The sequence below is a fragment of the Sus scrofa genome, chromosome 3 (genome assembly GCF_054392235.1).
Source record: "Sus scrofa isolate SSC_HxYL_T2T_F1_AM1 chromosome 3, Sscrofa_HxYL_maternal_Yorkshire_Landrace_v2.0, whole genome shotgun sequence".
NCBI lineage: Eukaryota > Metazoa > Chordata > Mammalia > Artiodactyla > Suidae > Sus > Sus scrofa.
In genome coordinates, this window is record NC_139385.1 from 130,107,239 (window position 1) to 130,126,957 (window position 19,719).

Consider the following 19,719-nt stretch of genomic DNA (forward strand, 5'->3'; position numbering starts at 1 on the left):
TTTGATTCTGCATGTAAATGATAGCAGTTGATGTTTATATCTAACTGTCTGACTGATTTCACTTAGCATGATAATTTCTTTTTTCAATTTTAATTATTTTTATTTTTTTCTATTATAGCTTGTTTACAGTGTTCTGTCAGTTTTCTACTGTACAGCAAGGTGACCCAGTCACACATACATATATATATACATTCTTTTTTCTCACATTATCATGCTCCATCATAAGTGACTAGATATAGTTCCCAGTGCTATACAGCAGGATCTCATTGCTTATCCATTCCAAAGGCAATAGTTTGCATCTATTAACCCCAAGTTCCCAGTCCATCTCACTTCCTCGCCTTCCTCCTCGACAACCACAAGTCTGTGCTCCAAGTGTATGATTTTCTTTTCAGTGGAAAGGTTCATTTGTGTCGTATATTAGATTCCAGATATAAGTGATATATGGTATTTGTCTTTCTCTTTCTAACTTACTTCACTTAGTATGAGAGTCTCTAGTTCTATCCATGTTGCTGCAAATGGAATTATGTCGTTCTTTTGTATGGCTGAGTAGTATTCCATTATGTACGTACCACATCTTCTTTATCCACTCCTCTGTTGATAGACATTTAGGTTGTTTCCATGTCTTGGCTAAATAAAATGGCAATAAGAACATACATATCAATAATTACCTTACATGTGGATGGACTAAATGTCCCAACCAAAAGACATAGACTGGATGAATGGATACAAAAACAAGATCCATATATATGTTGTCTTCCAAACTGAAAGTGAGAGGATTGAAGAAAATATTCCATAAAAATGGGAATCAAAAGAAAGCTGGAGTAGCAATACTCATATCAGACAAAATAGACCTTAAAAGAAAGAATGTTATAAAAGACAAAGGACATTACATAAATGATCAAAGAAAGGATCAATCCAAGAAGATACAGCAATTGTAAATATATATGCACCCAACATAAGATCACCTCAATATATAAGGCAACTGCTAACAACCTTAAAAGGAGAAATTGACAATAACACAATAATGACAGGGGACTTTAATACCCCACTTACAGCAGTGGATGGAGCCTCCAGATAGAAAATCAACCAGGAAACACAGACTCTAAATGAAGCATTAGACCAGATGGATCTAATAGATATTTATAGGACATTTCATCCAAAAGGAGAATACACATTCTTCTCAAGTGCACACAGAACATTCTCTAGGATTGATCACATTCTGAGCCACAAATCAAGATTCAGTAACTTGAAGAAAATTGAAGTCATATCATGCATCTTTTCTGACTACAGCACTATACGACTGGAAATCAACCACAAGAAGAAAACTGCAAAAAAACACAAACACATGGAGACTAAACAACATGCTACTAAACTACCAGTGGGTCACTGAAGAAATCAAAGAGGAAATTAAAAAATACCTAGAAGCAAATGTCAACAAAGATATGACACTCTAAAACCTATGGGATGCAGCAAAAGCGATTCTAAGAGGGAATTTTATTATTTTTTTTCTTTCTTTCTTTCTTCCTTTTTTTTTTTTTTTTTTTTTTGGTCATTTTGCCTTTTCTAGGGCCGCTCCCGCAGCATATGGAGGTTCCCAGGCTAGGGGTCAAATTGGAGCTGTAGCCGCCCGCCTACGCCAGAGCCACAGCAACACTGGATCCGAACTGCATCTGCAACCTACACCACAGCTCATGGCAACGCAAGATCCTTAATCCACTGAGCAAGGCCAGGGACCGAACCTGCAACCTCATGGTTCCTAGTCAGATTTGTTAACCACTGCACCACGGTGGGAACTCCTAAGAGGGAATTTTATAGCAATACAAGCCTACCTCAGGAAACAAGAAAAAGCTCAAATAAACAAACCAGCTTTACATCTGAAGCAGCTAGAGAAAGAAGAACAGACAAGACCTAAAGTTAGCAGAAGGAAAGAAATCATAAAGATCAGAGTGGAAATAAATGAAATAGAAATGAAGAAAACCATAGAAAAGCTCAGTGAAACTAAAAGCTGGTTCTTTGGAAAGATCAACAAAATTGATAAATCCTTAGCCAGACTTATCAAGAAAAAGAGAGAGAGGACTCAAATCAATAAAATTAGAAATGGGAGTTCCCATCGTGGCACAGTGGTTAACGAATCCGACTAGGAACCATGAGGTTGTGGGTTCGGTCCCTGCCCTTGCTCAGTGGGTTAACGATCCGGCGTTGCCGTGAGCTGTGGTGTAGGTTACAGACGCGGCTCGGATCTCGCATTGCTGTGGCTCTGGTGTAGGCCAGTGGCTACAGCTCCATTAGACCCCTAGCCTGGGAACCTCCATATGCCGCGGGAGCGGCCCAAGAAATAGCAACAACAACGACAAAAGACAAAAAGACAAAAATAAATAAATAAATAAAATAAAATTAGAAATGAAAAGGGAGAAGTTACAGCGGACATCACAGAAATACAAAGGACCATAAGAGACTACTGCATGCAGCTATATGCCAATAAAACAGACAGCCTAGAAGAAATGGACAAATTCTTAGAAAGGTACAATATTCAAAGACTAAACCAAGACAAGATAGAAAAGATGAATGGACCAATCACCAGTACTGAAGTTGAAACTGTGATTAAAAAACTTCTAGCAAACAAAAGTCCAGGACCAGATGACTTCACAGGCGAATTCTATCAAACATTTATCCCATGGATGCAAGGATTCTTCAGTATCTGTAAATCAGTCAGGGTGATAGTACCACATTAACAAACTGAAGAATAAAAACCATGTGATCCTCTCAATAGATGCAGAAAAAGCCTTTGGCAAAATCCAACACCCATTTCTGATAAAAAACCCTTCAGAAAGTGGGCTTAGAGGAAACCCTCCTCAACATAATAAAGTCTATATATGACAAACCCAGAGCTAACATCATTCTCAGTGGTGAAAAGCTGAAAGAATTCCCACTGAGATCAGGAACAAGACAAGGATGTCTGCTCCTGCCACGACTATTCAACAGTTTTGGAAGTCCTAGCCACAGCAAACAGGAGAAAAAGAAAAGGAATCCAAATTTGAAAGGAAGAAGTAAAACTACCACTGTTTGCAGATGACCTGTCGCTGTATCTAGAAAATCCTAAAGATGCTACCAGAAAACTGTTAGAGCTCATCAATGAATTTGGCACAGTCGCAGGATACAAAATTAATACACAGTAGTTTGTATATTTCACTAGCATAATATTCTCTAGGTCCATCCATGTTGTGGCAGGTAACAGAATTTCATTCTTTTTATGGCTGAATAATACTGCATTGTATGTATATACCACATCTTTATTAATCTGTTAATGGGCATTTAAGTTGCTTCCATATCTTGGTTATTATAAATGGAGTTTTTATGAACATTGAGATGCATGTTTCTTTTTGAATTAGTGTTTTCCTTTTTTCCAGTTAGATACTCAGGAGTGGAATTGCTGGATCATATAGAATTTGTCTCTTTTTAGTGTTCTGAGGAACATCTATACTGCTTCCATAGTGACTATACCAAATTACAGTTCCCACCAACATTGTACAAGGGTTCCATTTTTCCACATCCTTTCCAACATTTATTTGTAGACCTTTTGATAGCCATTCTGATAGTTGGGAGGTGATATCTTGTTTTGATTTGCATTTTCCTAATAATTAGTGATGTTTAGCATCTTTTCATGTGATTGTTAGCCATATGTTATGTCTTTGGGAAAATGTCTATTCAGGTCTTCTGCCCATTTAGTTTGTTTGTTTCTTGTCTTTTTAAGGCTGCACCCTGTGGCATTTGGAAGTTCCCAGGCTAGGGGTCAAATCAGAGCTGTGGCTGCTGGCCTTCACCACAGCCACAGCAATGCCAGAGCCTTAATCCACTGAGCAAGACCAGGGATCAAATCTTCGTCCTCATGGATGCTATTCACATTCATTTCCACTGAGCCATAACGGGAACTCCAGGTCTTCCCAGTTTTTTGTTGTTTGTTTTTTGTTTTGTTTTTTTTTTTGGAGCAGGAGTTTATTGATTTGTATGAGGTGTTTAAATATTTTGGATATTAATTCCTTGTCAGTTACATCATTTGTAGATATCTTCTCCCATTCTGTCTTTTTTATTTTGTCCATGGTTTCTTTTGCTTTGCAAAAGCTTTCAAGTTTCATTAGGTCCCATTTGTTTATTTTTGCTTGTATTTTGTTTTAGGAGACAGATCCTAGTTTATGTCAGAGTGTTCTGCCTATGTTCCCTTCTAGGAGTTTTATGGTTTTATGTCTTACATTTAGGTCTTTAATCCATTTTGAGTTTACTTTTGTATATGGTGTGGGGTAATATTCTCTAATCTCATTGTTGTACCTGTAGCTGTCCAGTTTTCCCAGCACCACTTGTTGAAAAGACTCCTTCCTTTCCATTGTATATTGTATTGGCTTCATTTGTTACAAATTAATTGAGCATAAGTGCATGGGTTTATTTCCGGGTTCTCTCTTCTGTTACATTGATCTATGTGTTTGTTTTTGTGCCAATACTGTGTTTTATTTTTTGTAGGGAAAAGAATTATTCCTAAGGAAACCTCTGAATATTATAATTCCTCTCACAGCTGATTAATTAATGTGTTGCTTTGAGGTAGAACTGGTTCACTACTTAAGTATTCTTTTAATCATTGAGATAAGATCTACAAATAATGAATTTCTGAGAAATTTTGAAAAATCTTAACTGAAAGAAGTAATGCAAAATAATTTTGTAGTAGGAACTACAGCATTTTTTTTTTTTTCTTTAAAGATAACTCTATTTTAGTACTTGAGCTCACTTCTGCTGTTCTTTACTTTCCATCTATTCTTTTGCTCAGGAAACTGGTAGGGGTTTCTTTTACCACACAGAATAATCCAGAACCCTTGACCCCAGGTTTTCTGACACACTTTTGTGCAGAATGCTAGCCTGTATTCTAATTGGGAAAACCTGTTTTTATAGGGAAATAGATTCTTGCCCATTTCAGCTCATGCTGTAATATCAGTAAAGCAATAAAATATTAAAAAATTGATGCAGTTCTAATTTTTCTAATTTTTCTTTTTGTTAACAGGTTTGATCTGTGGATGAAATGAATCATGATTTTCAAGCTCTTGCATTAGAATCTCGGGGAATGGGAGAGGTAAATATTTATCAATACTAAGAATGTGTACCCCACTTTGAGCCATTAAGACTTTTTTTTTAACCATAAATCTTGGAAATAGTGGTTATACCTTCCAAATGATATGGGCTTTTAAAATCTATAGTTGTGGGATTTTCAGCTTTATTAAAAAAAAAACTTTTAGCAATAATTTTGAGTGAGATTGTTTATGTCTGGTTGATTTGATCAACTTGGTTAGGTAATGTCTTATATTTTGGTAATGGACCATAATTATTTAGATTAGAAAAGAGCCTTCCTTGATCTTTGTCCTGTTGTTTTATATGTGTAAGCTGTGTTTGCTTTAGCCATACTAAATAGTTCGCTATTTTCTCTTCCAAAAATTTCTCCTTGTTTATTGTGTGCTTAATAAACTCCTAATCCTCTGCAGGACTCTACTGAAAAAGACTCTTTATCTATTGTCCCATTGCTGTCTGCAGTAGAATTAATTACTTCCTCATCTGACTTCTCATGGATCTTTATACATACTTTATTATGTTACTGATTACGGTTTGTTTTATATTAGTCTCCTCTGTAGACTGTTAGCTTTGAATGGCTAGCACACAGTGGGCACTCTAAATTTTTGAATGGATTTTATCAGTCCTCTTTATGATTTTCATCGGGGCATCCCATTTAACCTCACCATTACATAATTTAAGGCATCAAAAATAGTTTTCCATATACCTAATGAGTATTTAGAAAATTTTAATTGATTATGAAAACCCTTGTGGTCACATTTTTATTTTGTCATGTTCTGTAGTATTAACATAGTGTGGACTTTGATAATAGAAAATAACCATGATTATATAGACCTAAGATGTGTGATTAACTGCTTGCTCCTGGAGATTATTTTACTTTGGTAGACCTTCATGAGACTCACTCCATCCAATGCTGTGCTCTTCAGATGCAGAAAAAGAGTCCAGTCACTCCTCTGGGCCACAAGAGGGCACCCTGCAGCTAGCTAACCCTCCCCTTCTTCAGAACAGCGTTTTCCAAAGAGTTTGTCATTTTCAGAGGACTGATTTAAGGGTGAGTTAAGGTGCTTAAGCATAAGTATTGCCAAAGTAAACTTCTTAGTCCAGTGCTTAAAGTAAAACTCTGGGCCCTAAGAAAATTTGAAAGAAGGAATACTTTTTTAGTTCAAAACCAACAACAAAACAACTTTGCAGATTTCAGTGGCTACAGAGCCGTTATTTACACTATGGGTGAATAAAAAGAAGCAGGTAAAAAGGGCTTTCTTTTTTCCCCTGTTACTTGTTTTCTTTGATCTTTAGAAAGCAGAGTGACATATCTTAAAAGCAGGTTTGAAGAGTGTTTCAGCCTATTTTATTGACAAACCAGAACTTGATTTTTCTTAAGACCAAGAAGGTCCCACCCTTACCTTAATTTATTTAGACTCCCAACACTATGTAGACGACCCATATCTACATTGTGTATATATTTACATTGGCTTTTTTCCCCTCCCTTTCTAAGTAGTATTTGATAAACCCCAAAACTTTTTTTTGCATTTTTAAAAGATGTCATGATCGGAAACAGTAGTTGAGAGAGTTTAGTTAGTTAGTTATGTGGGGGTGGAGGGCAGGGTATTTGAGGTTTTTAGAGAAGAGGCTGGGTTGAATAGTATGTTAAATGATCTAAGCTTAAATCTAAGCTTTTCTTAATGGAGATGTCAGATATGCAGAGTGAAACTAGCTAGGGTGAGGCTGCCTGCATTTTCGGCAGATACCAGATCAGTGCCTCTGTGACCTCCATCTAGTAGAAATGTATTTTTAAATAAGCTGTTATTCACTAATTAAGTTTTTTTCTTAACAGTTTACCAACTAATTCTGTTACCTCTAAGAGAGAGCTAAGAACCTACTCACATTTCTGTCTCTGGGTTCTCTCTCCCACAAGCCTTTCTATCTTTCCTCATCTCACAGGCAGCAGGGAACCTTCTGGGATTTCCTTCTTTGCCTATCTCTCTCTCACCAGTCTTCTCCTCCTTTCCTGACAGGTGAGGTTTTTTGTTTTATCCCAGAATTCATTCATTTTAATAAATTAAAAGCGGCCTTGAATTTCTGGCTCTTGAGTTTTCTAAAATTGTTTGTTTGTTTTTTTAATGTTACATCCTTTTCTAATATATTGCCCTATCTCGATTTTTTTCTTTAAAAATAACCTTTACTTATTATGTCATAAGTTGTAGATCTGTAACGTACAAAGCACTGCATTACATATAGTGTTATTTTCAAGTGTACTGAGTGTTGTAGTTCATAATAGCTTTTACTGACCCATCATCAGAAGGGTAGTTTTTTTCTAGTTGTTGATCCAAAATAGGAACAGATTTATATTCATCCATTCATAAACTCATCCGTTCCAATTTTTTCCATACCACATTTTTGTCAAAAGGCCTACCAATTTGCATTATATTGTATGGCTTCAAAAGAGCAGAGCTAATTAATAGGAGGTTGAACTCAACTTCATTAGTATGGTGTTTTAAAACTATACTACGGAGACACATACCTATTTATCTATATGAAAATTAGACAGGAACTTTGTGTGTATATGAGTGTATATATACACTTTTTTTTTTTTTTTTTTTTTTTTTTGTCTTTTTAGGGCCACACCCAGGGCATGTGGAGGTTTTTAGGCTAGGGGTCGAACCAGAGCTGTAGCTGCTGGCCTACACCACAGCTCATGGCAACGCCAGATCCTTAACCAGCTAAGCAAGGCTGGGGATTGAACCTGCGTCCTCGTGGATGATAGTTGAATTTGTTTCTGCTGAGCCACAATGAGAACTCACCATATACACTTTAAAGTAAGGATAAAGAGGCTCCTGCTTGAAATTTTTTAGGGAACCCAGATTTTAATTTTAAATCACCAAGTTAATGTGTCTGGGGAGAATATTTTCTAGCTTAGTATGATAAAGTTTCCTCCTTTCTTTTCCGACACAGTAATATTTAAAGAAAACATTAAAGAAAATTTATGTACTAAGACCCCAGGTAATATGGTGAAGTGAAAAACATACTAGATAGAAGAGTAAGGAGACCTCTCTTTCCTCTCAGATCCACTGCAATGACCTTGAGAAAGACTGGCTTTTTTGAAGATGTAAAAATGTCTTTTTGTATGAATCACATATATCTTTCAAATACATATTTGATCTGAGCTGTTAGGGGTGACTGAAATGGAAACCAGCTGTTTTAAATAGTTGATCATAGTCATGTCTATAAATCCATGTCTTAATTTTGTCTTAAACTTTACCCACTGTAATGAATATCCACATTATATGGTCTGAATATCATGATGACATCTGTATTTATTTTTTTTGTCTTCTGTCTTTTCAGAGCTGCACCCACAGCATATGGAGGTTCCCAGGCTAAGGGTCTAATAGGAGCTACAGCTGCCGGCCTATGCCACAGCCACAGCAATGCCAGATTGGAGCTGTGTCTGCAGCCTACAACGCAGCTCACGGCTTAACCCAGTGACGAGGCCTGGGATTGAACCAGCAACGTGATGGTTCCTAATTGGATTCATCTCTGCTGCACCACTATGGGAACGCCATGATGACATCTTTAAACTGTTTTATTTATTCATTATAGCTAGCAGTGGCCTAGTACCTGGATATTTTTAGAAATATTGATGAATTAAACTGTGATTGGAAAGGACCGTCTTTTATGGTAGTAGTGTAAAGAGAATGGGTCTTAGAATTAAATAGGTAATGGGTTCAACTCCTAATGTTGCCATTTACTAGCTGTGTAATCTTAATATGTAATCCTGGATACTTTATTTAAACTTCTAATTCTGTTTCTTTATGCAAATGTGACTATATTAGGCAACTTTTTTTTATAAGTAGTGCAGTTTCATGGTCCTCCTGGGATACTCAGACTAATAAAGAAGGCAAATAGCTATAGACAAGATTTTTGTAATGAAAGATATTATAGCCCTTTAAAATAATCAGCCATTTAAATGTGCTGGCCAGCATGTTACTCATGTTTTGTAATATTAAAGGATTCATACTTCCAATAGTAAAGACACATAATATTTATGTCTGCTATGTGCTAGATGCTATTGGAAGCAGTCTATGTTATTTTATTCTAGCTTCATAGAAATTCTTTAACAGTAGCTTTATTATTATCCTGTTTTACAGAGAAGAAACTGAGGGTCAGAACTGTTAACTAACTGACCTAATACCATGTAACAGTACTTGAACAGAAGTTTGAACTCTTGAGTGCCTTGACTATTTATAGTACTGCTTACCATTGGAAATGATGACATGTAATAATACTTGCTGGTGATATTAAAGGATGCTGGAAATGGAAAGTTGGAGAACTAGTATGGTTTGAAAAAATTAAGAAATATGTCTTTTATTAACAGCAAAGATTAAAGTCTGGAAAAGCACCATTCTGGAGTTCTAGGGACTTCCCTGTGGTTTCTCTTTTCTACACAGTTATTAGCATCTATGCTTATTTTTAATGTCCCAGTTTGAATGTTCTATGAACAATATAATGTAGACATAGAGCCTTCAAGTCCTTTTAATTCCTTTTTTCTTTTTTCTTTTTAGGGCTGCACCTGTGGCACATGGAAGGTCCCAGGCTAGGGGTTACATCAGAGCTGTAGATGCCAGCCTACACCACAGCTCACAGCAACGCCAGATCTTTAACCCACTGAGCAAGGCCAGGGATTGACCCTGCGTCCTCATAGACATTAGTCAGATTTCGTTACCGCTGAGTGACAATAGGAACTCCAGGTTCTTTTAATTCTTAGGATTATATTAATTTGGTTGGAATGGCGATTTTACATAAGTTTGTATTAGAAAAATTTGAAGTGTAAGTGCACTTCATAGTATGAATTCTAGCAGGAATTTGTTATTTTTTTTTGAGGCAGTATATTAGGATGTTGACTGATTTCTTTGGAGGTGAGAAGGGCAGGGCATAAATGTTTCTTGGAAGAATTAATGGTGGATAGTAGGGGGTGAATTTCCATTTCTGATTTGGAAGGACAGAAGAGTAGATTGATATGAAATGCTGAGTTGCTTGACCTTAGTTTAGAGCTTTTGTGAATTAGGGAACTAATACGAAGGCTCGGATAATGTATTTTATAGATCTTCAAGATCTCTTGGCCCTTGTTCTTTGTAATATACTCCCCTATTTCTGTTACAGTGGAAGAGTCTCCAGGGGCAAAACACTATTTTTGTTGTTCTTCCAACCAGCTTACCAATCTTTTTTCTAAACTGTTCTATCCTGAATCATTAACTTGCCCTGTATTTAGTCCATTTTAACTAAATTCTTGGTCACAAGCTATTAGTTTCTCTAAAAGTATTTGAAATTAGTGTCTACACTGTCATCACCGTTTCTGGGATTGTGCTAAAGGCCTATGTTAGGAAGAGTTAATTTCATTAATTACTAAATTGTTTGCCTGCAGTGATAACTTATAAATGTTTGCAAAATAAAGCATAGCACAGTTCTTGGCAGAAAATAGGCACATTGCATTGAGTGCTTGACATAGACTTTCCCCATAGGTTTACAGTTTGTATTTGAAAGCAGTGATCTATGAACTACTATTACTGCTATAGCACTACATGGTTCTTATCCCAAAAGATTGGAATAGTCTGCTCTGAGATTCTGTTATTTCTACTACCTCAGATTAAATTGTTTCGCTTCCATGTCTGTAATAAATGCTTCTGTTAAGTTGTTATAACTTTATTTTTTTCTTGTCTTTTTAGGGCCATACCTGCAGCATGTGGAAGTTCCCAGGCTAGGAGTTGAATCAGAGCTGCAGCTCCTGGCCTATGCCACAGCCATAGCAACACCACATCTAAGCCACATCTGCAACCTACTCCACAGCTCACGGCAGTGCTGGATCCTTAGCCACTGAGCGAGGCCAGGGATTGAACCTGCATCATCGTGGATACTAGTTGGGTTCGTTACCGCTGAGCCACAATGGAAACTCTTATAACTTTGTTTTTGATGCCTTATTTCCTACCCTAATTTTAATATGAAAACATTTTTCTTTTATGGAGTATGTGATAAAAGCATTATTATTTCAGGAACCATTTTGTTTTGCCTGAAATGGCTTATTTATATGGTACTTCAAAAGGATTAAATTGGATTTTACTGTGAATAAATGTTCAATTATTTAAATATATCAAGTGCAACATTTTAGTGTTGTATTATCAGCTTTACATTCTGTTTGATTATTTACATGAAACTTCTATAGTGAGTTTTTTAAAACTTGCAACAAAAGAGGTTGTATTTTTATCAGGATCTTTCTTTATTAGAGCAGATTATTGTTTAAAATGTCTGTACTTAAGGAGTTCCCATTGTGGCTCAGCTGTTAATGAACCTGACCAGTATCCATGATGATGCAGCGAGGCCAGGGATCAAACCCACATCCTCATGGATACTAGTTGGGTTCATTACTGCTAATCCACAATGCGAACGCCAAATACTTCTCTTTTTTAAAATAACAAGTTGGTTTCCTTTAAAATTAACAGTAATTTGAGTTCCTCATGGTGCAGCAGGTTAAGGATCTGTCACTGTCACTGCTATGGCTCGGGTTCAGTCTCTGGCCTGGAAACTTGTGCATGCCACAGCCATAGCCAAAAGACAAAATTAAGAGTTTTAGTTTAGGGAGTTCCCTTCATGGCACAGCGGAAGCGGTTCCAATAGATCATGAGGTTGCTGGTTTGATCCCTGGCCTCACTCAGTGGATCGGGGATTCAGCATTGCTGTTAGCTGTGGTGTAGGTCGCAGATACTGCTTGGATCCCCCGTTGCTGTGGCTTGTGGCGTGGGCCGGCAGCTGTAGCACTGATTCAGCCTGGGAACTTCCGTATGACACCAGTTCAGCCCTAAAAAGCAAAAAAAAAAAAAAAAAAAAAAAGTTTTTAGCAGAAGATCAACAGATTAGGGATATGCCCAGATTGAATTTTTCCCCTCCCTTCAAAGTTGCTTCTCCTGGCTTTTTGTTTGTTTGTTTTTAATTTCATTTGGTATTACTCTCATTTACCTCCTTACCCAAATTTTAAAGTTTTATCCTTTTTATCAGCCTCCCCTTATTTTTATTCATATCCTATTGACTCTCCTAAATGTCTCTCAAATCCATTTTATTTTCTCAGTTCTTTCTGCCAGTACCCTGTTTTAATTCTTGTCATCTTGGCCCTTTTGTAATTCTCCTTAACCATCTCCTTGCCTCTAGTCTATAATAATAATTCATTATTCATGGAACTTGGAACTTGAATTGTTTTCCAAAACATAGTGTCTCTCTTGCCATCCTCTCTTCATTCCTTTTGCTTCATTGTAATACACTGTGTTTTTGACACGTCTTTAAGGTTCCTCATAGTCTTCCTAGACAGCTCTAACAGCATCAGCGTGACCTTCCCACATCTGTTCCTCCACGTCCCACCCTGTTCTACAAACGATGTGTTTTCTCACAGTGCGTGCCTTTGTTCATGATCTCCTGTGTCCTCCCCACCTTTCATTCACACTTTAAACACTCAAAACACAGTCTTATCTCTCAGACCAAATTCAGGTTTCACTAAACTCATTTTATCATGATTAATTCATATTTGTGAGCTCCCTGAAGATAAAATCACCATGCCTTTAAGGAGGCAAACACAGGTGATTTAGTGTGATAAGTATAATATAGAAGTATATACAGGTTTAATTATGAGCACATAATGATGGGCTGAAAGGGGTGGGTTTCTTACAAATGCTTATTTAAAAAGTCAAATGCATGTTTTAGAGCACCAGTCTATTCTTTTTTTTTTTTTTTTTTGCCTTTTTGCCATTTCTTAGGCCAGTCCCTCAGCATGTGGAGGTTCCCAGGCTAGGGGTCGGATCGAACCCGAAACCTCATGGTTCCTAGTCGGATTCGTTAACCACTGAGCCACAACAGGAACTCCAACACCAGTCTGTTCTTTTCAAACAAACATCCTCAGTCGGCCTCCTCAAAGTGTCAGAGAAGGTAGAGAGGAGAGACCTGGATGAATATTAAAAATCTCATTAGGAATTGGCCAAGTGTGCATTTTGAATAATCATCAAATGGTTATGTCAACACAATTGTTATATGCTTGTGTATGTTACAATATAGGTTGGAGCACAGGGCTTTGAGATTATCTCAAAAAGTATCTAAGAATCTTTCTGTGTGTCGTTTCTACTATCCATGGCTTCCTGATTTGAGATCAATAGATTGCTAGTATTGAGAACCCAAGAAAAATAAAAATTGTGAAGTTCCCACATTGAATATATGAAGTAAAAATGAAAATTTTCTATCATTGGAGCTGTAGGATGGGAAATGATCTAAGGGCAATACTTGGAAGTAAAGGAAAATTTTTAATCATTTTTATAGATTAATTTTACTGTATTATTTATATTAAGAAATTTAGTAAGTCTTTTGAAAAAAATATTGATAAAATCACATGACAGTAAACTTTGAAAAATGTAGAAAAATCTGAAGTTGGCTTTTCAGGTCTGGAGTTGTTAGAGCTAGTTCCCAAGCATTAGTGGGGAGTTATTAACTAGGCAAATTAGGAAATAGATTCTTCTGAATTTTTGTTAGCATTGAAAACTGACTTGTGCTTCTCAGTGGTAAGTTTGCTTTCCCCTATGTTTTAGCTCTTTGTGATTAGAATAAAATTTAAATGTAATATTTTTTCCCTTCCAAATAGCTTTTGCCTACCAAAAAATTTTGGGAACCTGATGATTCAACAAAAGATGGACAAAAAGGCATATTTCTTGGGGATGATGAATGGAGAGAGACTGCATGGGGAACTTCTCGTAAGTTATTGGTGTATGTGTGAGTTATGAATTTGCCCAAAATTTTTTTTAATCTTGCTGCCTCCAGACACTATTTAGAGAAATTTTGTGATATCTTTGAGGATTTCATAAATCATTGTAATGTACATTTTCTTATGTAAGATAACCTATAAGTAATGGTTCACTTACTGATTAGAAATGTTTATCAGAGTAAGATTAAGTTTTTTTTTTTCTTCATTGTTGTTTTTTTTTTGTTATTTTTAGGGCTGCACCTGTGGCATATGGAGCTTCCTAGGCTATGGGTTGAATCAAAGCTATAGCTGCTGGCCTACACCACAGCCCCAGCAACTCAGCATCTGAGCCACATCTGCGACCTACACTATAGCTCACGGCAGTGCCAGATCCTTAACCCACTGAGCGACGCCAGGGATCCAACCCACATCCTCATGGATACTAGTCAGGTTCATTAACCACTGAGTCATGATGGGAGCTCCAAGATTTTGTTAAGTTTTATTTGAAGTTATTTCTGATTGTAAAATTCTGAATTTCCATTGAAAAAGAGCACATTACTTTAACCATAGGCATTTTCAAGCTTAAATTATATTAATGAACAGTGACTAATTTATATAATTGTAGTTCAGTCTAGTTTTATTAGGGTTTAGCCACATCCGCAAAGGAAATAAACCCCTGTAGTAATTTAGAATTCCCAGACATGGAGCAAATTTTGAATGTTTTTTATTTTTATTTATTTATTTTTGTCTTTTTAGGACGCACCCATGGCATATGGAGGCTAGGGGTCTAATCAGAGCTACAGTTGCTGGCCTATAACACAGCCAAAGCAAAGCAAGATCCAAGCTGTGTGTGCGACCTACACCACAGCTCATGGCATCGCCAGATCCTCAACCCACTGAGCGAGGCCAGAGATCGAACCCGCCACCTCATGGTTCCTAGTCGGATTCGTTTCTGCTGGGCCATGACGGGAACTCCAGATTTTGAATGTTTTTAATTTCTGTAAGTAGTGAAAAGAGAGTTTGGTCCAAGAAAGTCTGAAAGGAAAAGGAATTAGGATGTAAGGAGTATAACTTACAGGGGTGACAGTATTTATTGGTAAATTAAAGAGCATCGTTATATTCTTAAAATAGTACTGACTGTATTTTTAAATGTTTCCAATTAGTAATATTTGAGAGATGTGCACATGGAGCTTTCAGCATATTTTACAAATAAGTTTTCTATTTTGGTACTAAGTTTGACAGCTTACTAAAGCTGTGCAAAATGATCAGAGTAATATAAAAACATTTCTGAATGGTAATTATCAAATTAACCTTATATTTACAATGTAAATTACTAGATACTTTTTTATTCTCCAAATTATTAAAAAGATTTATAAGTCCTTCATAGTCTTAAATTTTGTAAAGATGAAATAATTGTTTAAAAATTAGGAAATGTGGGAGTTCCCGTCATGGTGCAGTGGCTAACGAATCCGACTAGGAACCATGAGGTTGCGGGTTCGGTCCCTGCCCTTGCTCAGTGGGTTAACGATCCGGCGTTGCCGTGAGCTGTGGTGTAGGTTGCAGACGCGGCTCGGATCCCGCGTTGCTGTGGCTCTGGTGTAGGCCGGTGGCTATAGCTCCGATTGGACCCCTAGCCTGGGAACCTCCATATGCCGCAGGAGCGGCCCAAGAAATAGCAACAACAAAAAGACAAAAAGACGAAAAAAAAAAAAATTAGGAAATGCTAGAAAATTTTAGTAATACTGTTTTATGGTCAAAATCTTGAAAAATTGAAAACTTCGTTAACTACTAAATCATACTTGGAATTTGTTGTTGTTGTTGTTTGCTCGTTGCTTTTTAGGGCCGTACCCTCAGCATATGGAAATTCCCAGCTAGGGGTCCAGTCAAAGTTGTAGCTGCCTGCCTATGCCACAGCCACAGCAATATGTGGTTTCTCAGCTGCTTCTGCAGCCTACCCTACAGCTCACAGCAGTGCCAGATCCCTAACCTACTGAGCAAGGCAAGGAATCAAACCTGTGTCCTCATGGATACTAGTCAGGTTTGTTACTGCTGAGCCAAACGGGAACTCCAGAAATTTTTTTAATTCAACTAATATGTAATATAATATGCCTGGTTTAGAGAGTACAAAGAGAAATGATACATGATCCTTGCCCTCGGGAATTTTTTTTTTCTAGATTGAAATAACCTATATTAGATTGGACTCATAATTTAAATTATTCACTTATTTGAACTAGGGTTCATTTTTCCCACAAAAGGTACTTTTCTTGTTAAAATAAAAATAACATGTGCTTGGGAGTTCCCATTGTGGCTCATTGATTTAAGGACCTAACATAGTCTCTGTAGGGATGCAAGTTCAGTCCCTGGCCTTGATCAGTATGTTAAGGATCTGGCATTGCTGCAAGCTGCGGTGTGGGTCACAGGTGCAGCTCAGATCCGGTGTGTCTGTGCCTGTGGTGCTGGCCTCGGCTGCAGCTCCGGTTCGACTACTAGCCCAGGAGCTTCCATGTGCCGTGGGTGCAGCAATAAAAAGAAAAAAAGAGGAAAAAACCATGTGCTTGAAAACTTGATTTGTAGACATGTTTTGATTTTTGTTTTGAAGCTTGAGTTTAATTGCTTTACTTGCAGGACCAAATATTTTGTAAAGCATTCCAGAGCAAACCATTTTGAGCATAACATGGTAATGAGAGATATTTTCGAGATGAATGATAGGGAAATATTTTTGGTATGTTATATTTGGAGGACAACTAGTACCAGCAATAAAACATTTAAGCAACTGTTTATTCCTGATGTATCTTTTCAGTGTCAAGTTTATAATTTTAGTTAATTCCTTGTACTACCCCCTCTCCCAACTTAACTTTTAGTTGTATAGATAAAATTTTGAAGACGAATTCATCTTTACCAAGAGAAATGAGAAAATTAGAAATGAATGTATTAGTTCACTGAACAAGCATTGATTGAATGACAAGCATGTACAAATACGAACAGTACATTCTTTGTGCTAAAGGAATTATCATTCTGAAATTCTTAAAGTGTCTGTAGGAAATTTTATAATATACATATTTCCTTATCAGCTTAACTGAATTAGTTGTGATTGTTAATTTCATTGTGTTCTCCTGGCACTTTCAGGCCTTTGAACATGCTGATTTTTCTAACCGAAATGCTCTAAGACTAGGAAGAATTGGTGCCCTTTCTTTCTGTTTCCGGTGTCCTGGATTGTTTTTATTTAAGTACTTTTGCTCTATAATGATTGCCTCATGTGAAATTATAGTCTTTTTGAGGTCAGGGACTATCTTTTATTTCTTTTTGAATTCTCCATAAATAGCACAATGCCTAGCATAAGAGAGATAGTAAATCAGCATTTGAACTGTTAATGAATGGATGGGTGAATGATTGAATGAAAAAATATAATGACTCTCATGGATAAAGGTACTGACAGGGAAATGTTTTGATGTGGTTTAACAAAAATTGCGGTCATTTTTAAATTACTGCAGTTAGGAGTTCTCGTCGTGGCACAATGGTTAACGAATCCGACTAGGAACCATGTGGTTGCGGGTTCGATCCCTGGCCTTGCTCAGTGGGTTAAGGATCCGGCGTTGCTGTGAGCTGTAGTGTATATTGCAGCTGTGGCTTGGATCCCATGTTGCTGTGGCTCTGGCGTAGGCCGGTGGCTACAGTTCAGATTTGACCCCTAGCCTGGGAACCTCCATATGCCGCGGGAGCGGCCCAAGAAATGGCAAAAAGACAAAAATAAATAAAATTACTGCAGTTAGTGGAATAATGATTGAGTACCTCTATGATAATTCAACTCTTTTATCATTATTATTATTTATTTATATTTTGGCTTTTTAGGGCCATACCCACGGCATATGGAGGTTCCCAGGCTACAAGTCGAATCAGAGCTACGGATGCCAGCCTATGCCACAGCCACAGCAATAGAAACATCAGATCTGAGCCACATCTGTGATCTACACCACATCTCACAGCAATGCTGGATCCTTAACCTGCTGAGTGAGGCCAGGGATTGAACCTGCAGCCTCATGGTTCCTAGTCAGATTCGTTTCCGCTGCGCCACCACAGGAAATCCTGTCAGATTATAAATATTGCTTTTTCTTTCTGTCACATAAATAGGTAGCAAAAGTATTCATACTAGATGGATTTTTTTTTTTTTTTTTTGGCTGCCCTGTGGCGCATGGGTTCCCAGGCCAGGGATTAGGTCTGAGCTGCAGGTGCAGCTTGCCAGATCCTTAACCCACTGTGACCGACCAGGGATCAAACCTGCGTCCCAGCAGTCCCAAGATGCCGCCAATCCCATTAGGCCACAGCGGGAGCTCCATTTAGACTAGAGGAGGTTTTTTTTAAAATAATCTTTAAATAAGTAGTACTTAGTTTTTACTCCGGGAATAGAAAATTCTTTGCTATTACTAGTTTTTCCAAACCTACTTGTTTGTGTTTATAGTGGTACAGCCATGTGTTCTGAATCTGTCCAGTACAGAACTATGAGCTTGAGAAGTGCCTCTGCCAATTTAGGAGTTATTTTAGGTTTTATCTCTAAAGTTTTTGTTTTCAGTTGTTCTGAATGGTCAATAGAGCATTTTAGTAAGATACTTACAGGCAGTGTAGATTTCAAGTTAGTTTCTGTCTCCATTGACCTTTGGGTTTGACTGTTACTCGCAGGTTTTTACCTGTTTTTGTTTTTTTTTTTAACCAAAAGGCTTTCTGACCTGTATTCTCAAGAGATGTACCCAGGCCAGTGGATCTCATCAGAATGAAGGGAGATCTTTTTATAAAGACTGCAGCAATATTCAAAATATGTGGATTTTCGTTTGCTTTAGTATACTAATTTGTGTACATACATTTTGGTTAGCTTAAAAATACAGGTTTGTAATTATGTCCTTTCTTCCAAACAGACCATTCAATGTCCCAGCCTATTATGGTACAGAGAAGATCTGGACAGGGTTTTCATGGAAACAGTGAAGTAAATGCGATACTGTCTCCGCGATCAGAAAGTGGAGGCCTTGGTGTGAGCATGGTAGAATATGTATTAAGTTCTTCTCCTGCTGATAAATTGGATTCTCGATTTAGGAAGGGAACTTTTGTAAGTATTTTGCATAAAGAAATATTTAAATATTGCTGAATGGTTATTTGGTTATCTTTAAGTCAGTTTCTTTTTCTAGTCCTTCCTAGAGGTGAAGGAGATTTTGTGGCATTTGGTGCTCTTGTTTTCTTCTCTTGGCCACTTCTTAAAATACATGAAATTGTCAAACCACTGGGAATATTTATAATCTTAACCATTTATCAAAAAACCCATGTTAATTTAAAAACATTGTTTTTAAGATTAATATTGCATCTTTGTGGTAGTGCTTGATATGAAAGTTAACAAAACAAAATCATCTATGCATTAAGTAGAATTTTAATCTCATTTGTGGTGTTACTGCTTTTCCAGCACCGCTATAGTTAAGGTTGCCTTAGCCCTTCTGTTATAAATCACTGGTTTGTACTCAATTTTTTGGCCTTTGATAAAAATAGTTGACTGCGAAATTAAGATAAAATAAGATCCAATGCTTTTATTGTTTACCTGCACTATAGTGTAGTTTTAGGTCACCTTATGGTGCCTCTTTTTGTGTTCTATTAATTATTCAGAATCAAACAGATTCTTTTTCCTCAGGGCACTAGAGATGCTGAAACAGATGGACCTGAGAAAGGAGATCAAAAAGGCAAGGCTTCTCCATTTGAGGAGGACCAAAACAGAGATCTTAAACAAGGAGATGATGATGATTCTAAAATAAATGGCAGAGGTTTGCCAAATGGAATGGATGCCGATTGCAAAGATTTTAAGTAAGATTTTAACT

The 19,719-nt window shown here is 37.1% G+C and overlaps 1 protein-coding gene and 1 long non-coding RNA gene across 51 annotated transcripts in view; one reads left to right on the plus strand and one right to left on the minus strand.

Moving 5' to 3' along the window:
* LOC146404936 (uncharacterized) overlaps window positions 1–19,719 on the minus strand; it is a 639,839-nt gene that overhangs the window by 407,647 nt on the left and 212,473 nt on the right. The window lies entirely within an intron of this gene.
* PUM2 (pumilio RNA binding family member 2) overlaps window positions 1–19,719 on the plus strand; it is a 107,133-nt gene that overhangs the window by 22,299 nt on the left and 65,115 nt on the right. For 22 of the 50 annotated variants that reach the window (XM_005662719.4, XM_013996321.3, XM_005662720.4 and 19 more), the window contains exons 2-5: window positions 5,045–5,113; window positions 13,772–13,880; window positions 18,778–18,965; window positions 19,536–19,705. In XM_005662719.4, coding sequence (XP_005662776.2) covers window positions 5,063–5,113; window positions 13,772–13,880; window positions 18,778–18,965; window positions 19,536–19,705 — 518 coding nt within the window. In that variant the 5' untranslated portion in view covers window positions 5,045–5,062. Of the gene's footprint in view, window positions 1–5,044; window positions 5,114–6,032; window positions 6,158–13,771; window positions 13,881–18,777; window positions 18,966–19,535; window positions 19,706–19,719 lie in introns of those variants that run through there. The other 28 variants (XM_085019757.1, XM_085019761.1, XM_085019759.1 and 25 more) reach the window with 3 other exon arrangements.